At 45.5% G+C, this 7,712-nt stretch overlaps 1 protein-coding gene across 1 annotated transcript; it reads left to right on the forward strand.

Annotated features, from left to right (window-relative positions):
* Positions 1–740: 740 nt before the first annotated feature.
* On the forward strand, positions 741–7,099 carry DKK1 (dickkopf WNT signaling pathway inhibitor 1). Its single transcript, XM_070945893.1, has 4 exons — positions 741–983; positions 1,118–1,307; positions 4,451–4,582; positions 6,849–7,099. The coding sequence occupies exons 1-4, from the start codon at positions 741–743 to the stop codon at positions 7,097–7,099; spliced, it is 816 nt and encodes a 271-aa protein (XP_070801994.1).
* The last annotated feature ends 613 nt before the right edge of the window (positions 7,100–7,712 follow it).

Genomic DNA, 7,712 nt, shown 5'->3' on the forward strand with positions numbered 1-7,712 from the left:
GAAGACCTTTCGCTTCTCATCCAAGAAGCTTCTTCAGCTCTGACTGGGATGGCGGGGCATGGAAGGATTGATACTCCTTGCAGACAGCTGGACCTTTTGCATCCTTTTAGCGGCTTGAGAAGGTCACCTGGAGGTTGACTTGTATCCTCAGTGGTCACCTGAGTGGTGCAAATTGGGTGCCTTCTTGGAAAGGACTGTGGAAAGGACTTGTGTTGTAGATTGGAGCGAGAGATGATGCCGTGTCCCTCCCTTCCTTCCTTCCCCCCCTCTGTTGAGAAGAGGGTTGGCCCCGTTTTGACACAGATGGTCTCTTGGAGCCCTCTTTTCAACCCCCCCCCGTCCAAAATATGGGACTTTGCCGTCTTCAAAAGGGGGGGGGCTTTTAAATGCAGATGGAGAAGGAGCCCGTGACTTTGTGGAGAGGTCTCGTACCTCCCCCACCCCACCCCACCCCTCCCGTTTGTATAACCCCACCCTCGCTTATCCTGCGCGCCCTCCTCCTCCTCCTCACACACCCCCCCCTTGGAGAGGCGGGAATCCGAAAGGCGTGGAGCCTATAAAGGCAGCGCCAAAGGCCCCTGAGGAGAGTTTCCAATTCGTTGCAGAGTCCCTTAAAGGATACTCCCGGGCGGGAGGGGGGAAAAAAAATCACGCACCGGGTTGCCTGCCTTGCCTTGCCTGCCTGCCTGCCTTCCTCTTCCTCCTCCTCCTCATCCCGCAGGTTGCTTCGGTCGGCGAAGATGCTGGGGCTTCGCGGGCGTGGATTCTGCCGGGCTTGGACGGCCGTGGCCGCGGCGCTCTGCTTCTCCGCCTGGTTTGGCGCCGGCGCCGCCTCAGCCTCAGCCGTCGCCGCCGGCGTCCCTTTCCATGCGAACGCGCTGAGTTCCAACTCCATCAAGAACCCGCCCGCCGGCGGCTCCTCGCTTAGGAGCGGGGCCATATACGACGGGAGCAATAAAAGCCGCGCCGGCGATTCGCAGAAGGTAAGGGCGGCGGAGAGGGACCGGCTTTGGCGGTACTACAGGTTGAGGGGGAGGGAGGGAGGGAAGGAGGGAGAGAGTGGCCCCCCTTGGCTTTGCGTCTCACCTGCCCCTCCGCTTCTGCACCCCCCTCGCAGCTCGCCTTGTGTGATGCGGACGAGGATTGCAACGCCGAAGAGTTTTGCTCCACCCCTGCCCGGGGGGGCATCTCCGGAGGAGGAGGAGGAGGAGGAGGAGGAGGTGGGCTGGTTTGTCTGACCTGCCGCAAACGCCGCAAGCGCTGTTTCCGCCACGCCATGTGCTGCTCCGGCAACTTTTGCAACAACGGTGCGTTTAAGGGTTCGGGGGGGGGGAGGGAGCCTAGCGGAGAAACTTTTTTTTTATTATTATTGAAAAGTTTTATAAGAAATACAAACTATTTATTTATTTTTTATTTATTTTTTTATTTTTATTTGATTTATATGCCGCCCTTTTGCCGCCCCGGAGACTCAGGGTGGCTTACAATGCGCTAAGCAATAGCCTTCATCCTTTTGTATATTTATATAAAGTCATCTTATTGCCCCCACAAACTGGGTCCTCATTTAACCTACCTTAGAAAGGATGGAAGGCTGAGTCAACCTTGAGCCTTGGAGAGATTTGAACCAGCAGAAATTGCAGGCAGCTATGTTAATTACAGGGTGCATTAAACCACTGTACTACCAAGGCTCCTTTTTCTCCCCCCCACCCTTTCCCCCTCCCCACATAATAGAAAATATGCATTTTCTTATACATAATAAATCCTACATATACATATTTCCCTTAAAGAAAGCATTAAAAGAAAACATTTTAATTACATTCGGAGTTGCTCTTCTCTTTCTTCCATCGTTCCACAACAAACCTTCTTCTCCATTCTTTCCCTTCCCTCCCTCCTCTTCTCTCCTACTTTCTCCTGCCTCCTCTCCTACCTCATCCTACTTCCTTTCCCTTTCCCCCACTTCTCTCTCCTTTTCCCCCTTCTCACCTTCACTCCTACTCCTGTCCCCTTCCCTTCCTCCTCTCCTTTCTTCCAAGAAAGAGGAAGGAGCGGAGAAACTTTTTTTTTTATTGAAAAGTTTTATAAGAAATATAATTTTCTCCCCCCCCACCCTTTCCCCCTCCCCACATAATAGAAAATATGCATTTTCTTATACATAATAAATCCTACATATACATGTTTCCCTTAAAGAAAGCATTAAAAGAAAACATTTTAATTACATTCGGAGTTGCTCTTCTTCTCTTTCTTCCCTCGTTCCACAACAAACCTTCTTCTTCTCCTCCTCCTTTCTTTCCCTTCCCTCCCTCCTCTTCTCTCCTACTTTCTCCTATCTCCTCTCCTGCCTCATCCTACTTCCTTTGCCTTTCCCCCACTTCTCTCTCCTTTTCCCCCTTCTCACCTTCACTCCTACTCCTGTCCCCTTCCCTTCCTCCTCTCCTTTTCCAAGAAGGAGGAAAGAGCGGAGAAACTTTTTAAAGAATCCCTCTGATAAAGGAATTCCCCTGTTTCACCTTGCCGTCCGAAGGATTGTCTTTTTTGTTTTTTGGGGGGAAAGGCTTTTGTGGGTCCTGGAAAGGGGGTGGAGATGGTGTCCCTCAAGTTTGCTCAGGTCTTACCTGGACCATGGAGTAGCGCTACTCCAGGACTACTACTACTACTACAATAGTACTACAGTAGTACAACTACTACAGTACTACTACCACCATAGAGTAGTGCTTGGTAGCTCTGTGATGGAACGGACTTGCCCTCGTTCTTCTGGGATTCCCGGCCTGGTTTGAGCTGCTGGTGGGTGGGTGGGTCTTGAACCCAGATTCTAACCCAGTATTTCTCAACCTTGGTAACTTGAAGATGGGTGGACTTCAACTCTCAGAATCCCGCAGCCAGCGCTGCTGGCTGGGGGATTCTGGGAGTTGAAGTCCACCCATCTTCAAGCTACCAAGGTTGAGAAACACTGTTCTAACCTAACAGGGTTTGGGGTTTTTTTTTAGCTAACTCATAGTGGATTATGTAGGGTTTGAAGTAAAGGGAGTCTCCTCTTGTATGCCTTCAAGGAGAGTGTTGTGTATATATATATATATATTTAAGGCCAAGGGATGTTGGCAAAACCCAAAAAAAGAGAGGTTAGGTTGTAAATTCTAAGCATCCTTATTTTTGGAATAAGGGGAATCTAGTCAGAATAGAGCTGGAAGGGACCTTGGAGGTTGTTTAGTCCAGAGGTCTCCAACCTTAGCAACTTTAAGCCTTGGCGGACTTCAACTCCCAGAATTCCCCAGCCAGTTTTCTGGCTGGGGAATTCTGGGAGTTGAAGTCCGCCAAGGCTTAAAGTTGCCAAGGTTGGAGACTCCTGGTCTAGTCCAGGGGCCAGCAACCTTAAACACTCAAAGAGCCACAAAGGTCCTAACCAGAAGCCGCCACCCCCTCCCCCGTTCAATTCTGGAGCCGACCGGAAGTCTGGTTCCCCCCACCATAGAATCTCCTCCTAGCACGGCGTCCTTTTTTCCTTTCTACCTGTCCTAACCAAAAGCCCTGTCGATTGTGGAGGCGACAAGGAGCCACAGCAGAGGGATGAAAGAGCCACATGCGGCTCCAGAGCTGCGGGTTGCTGACCCCTCATCTAGTCCAACCCCTTGCTCAAGCAGGAGACCCTATATACCACTTCAGACAAGTGGCTGCCTTAAAAACCTCCAGTGATGAAGTCTCTACAACTTCTGAAGGCAAACTGTTCCACTAGTTAATTGTCCTCGATTAAGTTTGTCCTTAATTCCAGGTTGCTCCTCTTTGCTTGTGCTAATATAAGGTGTATATTCCGTATTTTGGAATAGGTTGTTCATGGAACAAGACATGCTATTTTGGCTCGTTTAAGAAGGGCTATTAGAGTTCTGCAATTATAAAGAAGCAAATATTTGTTACATACAGTTTTCATGCATAAAGTTCCTTGCATACAGTTTAATACTCTTTTTTTCTGCATGAGCCAAGTAGCCAGAGAACATCTTAACTAGCATCTTTTTTTTTATCATCAAATTTTCTGTTCAAATTTAATAAAACTCCATCCAAGCAGAACCTGGATATTTTTTGTGCAATATGATAATTACAAAGCTGTACCCTTTTTCTGAGGCTATCCTATTATCTCAAGTCAAGCTTTGAAAGGTTCTAATGAGAAGATAACAGTGCTTGGATACACTCCTTGCTGATCCTCATTCAGGCTCCAATGCTAAGGGAAATTCCTATGTTAACAGAGAAAACCTAACCAAAAAGAGGTCTGCCAAAGCCATATATTTACATGGTTTGGATTCAGAATAAATCTCTGTGAACTGTAGTTAGTTTCTGCATAAGTGGCTCATCTGCAGTCTTCTAGCATCTGAATAGTGAGCCAATGTCCAGAAATTAACTTTTTTTTTTTTTAATCCTTGGGAAGTTGGCAGGTGTTCATGATTTTTTTTCCCCCTCTTTTAATCAGGTATGTGTGTAGAATTTGACCATTTTCATTCTGGAAGGTTTGAAGAGATCATCATAGAAAATTTTGACCATGGTACTGTGGACTCCCATCTGAAAAGGACCACAACTTCATCTCAAATGTACCACATAAAAGGTAAGGCCACAATAATGCACTGCTTTTAAATCCAGGAAAGAATAAACAGTTGTAATGTTGATTTCATTGCTGAAAGAAGGTGCTTGATTTTGGGTTGATCCAAGTGAACTTGGATTATGTAAAATATCAGCTGTTGGAGAACTCTGAATACCTTCTGGAAAGCAATTCAGGTAGTTCTCGACTAATGACCCAAATTTTCTGTTGCTAAGCGAGACAGTTAAATGAGTTTTGTGCCATTTTATGACCTTTCCTGTCACAGTTGTGAAGTGAATCACTCCAGATGCTAAGTTAGCAACCCAGTTAAGTGAATCTGGCTTCCCCATTGACTTTGCTCGTCAGAAGGTCGCAAAACGCGATCACGTGACCCCAGGATGCTGTGACCGTCATAAATATGAATCACTTGCCAAGCATCTGAATTTTGATCACATGACCACATGGATGCTGCAACGGTCATTAAGTGTGAAAAACCGGTTAAGTCGCTTTTTTCCAGTGCCGTTGTAACTTTGGTCACTAAACAAACGATTGTAAGTCGAGGACTACCTGTACAGGTTCAATTGCTGTTAGAAAGACTTAAGGACTCTATGGACATGCTTTTTAATTTCCTCTTCAAACTCCTACCGTTGTGTGAGGTTTAGTTATTTAGATTGGTTTTCAATTTCTGTTCATTTTTGTCAGCATTTTATTTGCATGCTGTAGTTCTATGGGGTGCTTTTCCAATGTTCTAATTGTTCCTTGCAGTGAATAATTTAGTATGGATAGCAATAGCAGTTGGACTTATATACCACTTCACACCTCTCTAAGTGGTGTAAACTCGCCAAGCATCCCTGGCCTGCTCTCGAGTTGCTATAAACAAGTGGGGATGGGAAACCGACGAAATGGCACAGCAGCTGCACATTCCAGACTTATCTCTCAAGGCTGTACCCCAGGGTTACCCACAGTGGCCCAAGGGGAGTGGAACACACCCTGGGGGAGGAGGGAAACAGGATCATGATTGGGGCGTAAATTACGTAGGGTCAGAGCTGGCTTCACTTGGGAACTACCGACATGAAGCTCCTAATAAATAATTTCTTTTGAAGCTTGGCCGGAGGCTCATGATTTAATTAGGGCATCTGTCAGAACCCTGACAACAGACCTCTCTAAGCAGTTTACAGAGTCAGCATATTGCCCCCAACAATTTGAGTCCTCATTTTACCGACCTCAGAAGGATGGAAGGCTGAGTTAATCTTGAGCTGCTCAGAATCGAACTGTTGGAGAAAGTAGTGAGATAGCCTGCAGTACTGCATTCTAACCACTGCACCACCACGGAGTAGATACTTTCTCATAATACTCTTTAGCTAGAGAATATGATCTTGCTTGTTCTCTTACATGGCTTGCAGGGACCTATTCCTGCTTGCTAGGAGAGCTTAAGTATTTGACACAGGACCAAAGGGTGTTACAGGTACATATAGTTTGATAATCTGTGGCAGTATGTACAGCAGGCACGCTAATTATTTCCTCCTTGTGGTTGATGCCAATAGTAGCAACTCAGACTTTCTCTCAAATGAAGCCAAATCTATTAGATTAGCTGGCCTTCTCCATCTTTGTGCTTCCCAAGTATGTCAGCTCACTACTCCCATTGCCCTTCCTTGCCAGGCTGCTGGAATGATCATGGGAAGAGCACCAGGTTGGATATATGACAATTCGCCATGGACAACTTGCCACAGCCAATTTGTCTCGGGACAACTCGCTGCGAGACAAAAGTTACACTAACAAAGAAATGGTGGAATAGAATCATTAAAGCAAGGGTGAAAAAAGAAGGGACAGAATGAAAATGTGAATGACAAACATTTAAAATATTTTTTTTTATTTTAAATAATTGAATTGTTAAATGGTCCCACAATGACTGTAGAGATTCTCAGTCATCCAGGTCATGGTTGTCCCAAAAGTGCTTTTTCAAGAGGCAATTGGACTTTCTGGTTTTTCTTTGAAGACGTTTTGCTTCTCATCCAAGAAGCTGCCTCAGCTCGAAGCTCTTCTCCAGAGCTGAAGAAGCTTCTTGGATGAGAAGCAAAACAACTTCTCAAAAAAACACCAGAAAGTCCACTGTTGGGTATCCAACAATGAGTTGTCCCATAGCTAGTTGGCCGCAGCAAGTTGGCTGTAGTGAACTGTCCCATTCCGCATCAGGTTAGGGAAAGTCTTCAAATGACCTTGGTACGAAATGAGACTGTTGAACAAATATTCTGTATTCTCAACAATCTCTCTCTCTCTCTCTCTCGCTCCTAAGGCCAAGAAGGTGCTGTATGTCTCCGCTCCTCAGACTGTGCTGAAGGACTCTGTTGTGCCCGCCACTTCTGGTCCAAGATTTGCAAACCTGTCCTTAAGGAAGGTCAGGTGTGTACAAAGCACCACAAAAAAGGCTCCCATGGTTTGGAACTCTTCCAGCGGTGTTACTGCGGGGACGGACTGACCTGTCGACTGCAAAAAGACCACACCAGTAGCAACTCTTCAAGATTACATACTTGCCAGAGACATTAGCAGTGTTGGCTTTCTTCTAATCCTGATGGACTCAGAGGGACTCTCGTTACAGAAAATACCTTAAAAGACTGACATTATTTTTTTCAGAGTTTACCCTAAAGTACTCTGGCATTTTCCCCTCTCTGCGAATGGAGTACAAGGCATGTTTCTTTCAGAAACTATTTTTCAAGTGACTAATTGCAGTAAATTACTGTGTCTGTAAATTCTTGGGTGTGGCACTTAACTGTACACTGTACGGAATTTTAATTTTTTCCCAAAGTGCTGCATGATGTCTATTCTGACATGCGTTATACACACTGGTTTTATTATATTGAACGTTAAGAATTGTTTGGTGGCAAGTTTAATAAAATTTTTAAATATGCCTTATCTGGTGACCTTATGTTTAATTAGGAAAGGCTTAATTAATTGATTAACTTAATCGACTGACTCCAGTGTGCAGTATGGGAGTCTTAACAATTCGACAAAATTCTGAAAGTCGGGCTAAGTTAGACTGGGAGATGTGTGGTGTCGGATTCTTGTAAATCAGCAAGCAATACCTTTGCCTGAAAGACTTAATAATAATCCCCAGTTCTCACATTGTGTAAAGATGTGGTGCCTTTGTATTAGCATGACT

This window comes from Pituophis catenifer, unplaced genomic scaffold, assembly GCF_029215685.1.
Source record: "Pituophis catenifer annectens isolate HBS135680 unplaced genomic scaffold, rPitCat1.0.hap2 SCAF_6, whole genome shotgun sequence".
Lineage (NCBI taxonomy): Eukaryota > Metazoa > Chordata > Lepidosauria > Squamata > Colubridae > Pituophis > Pituophis catenifer.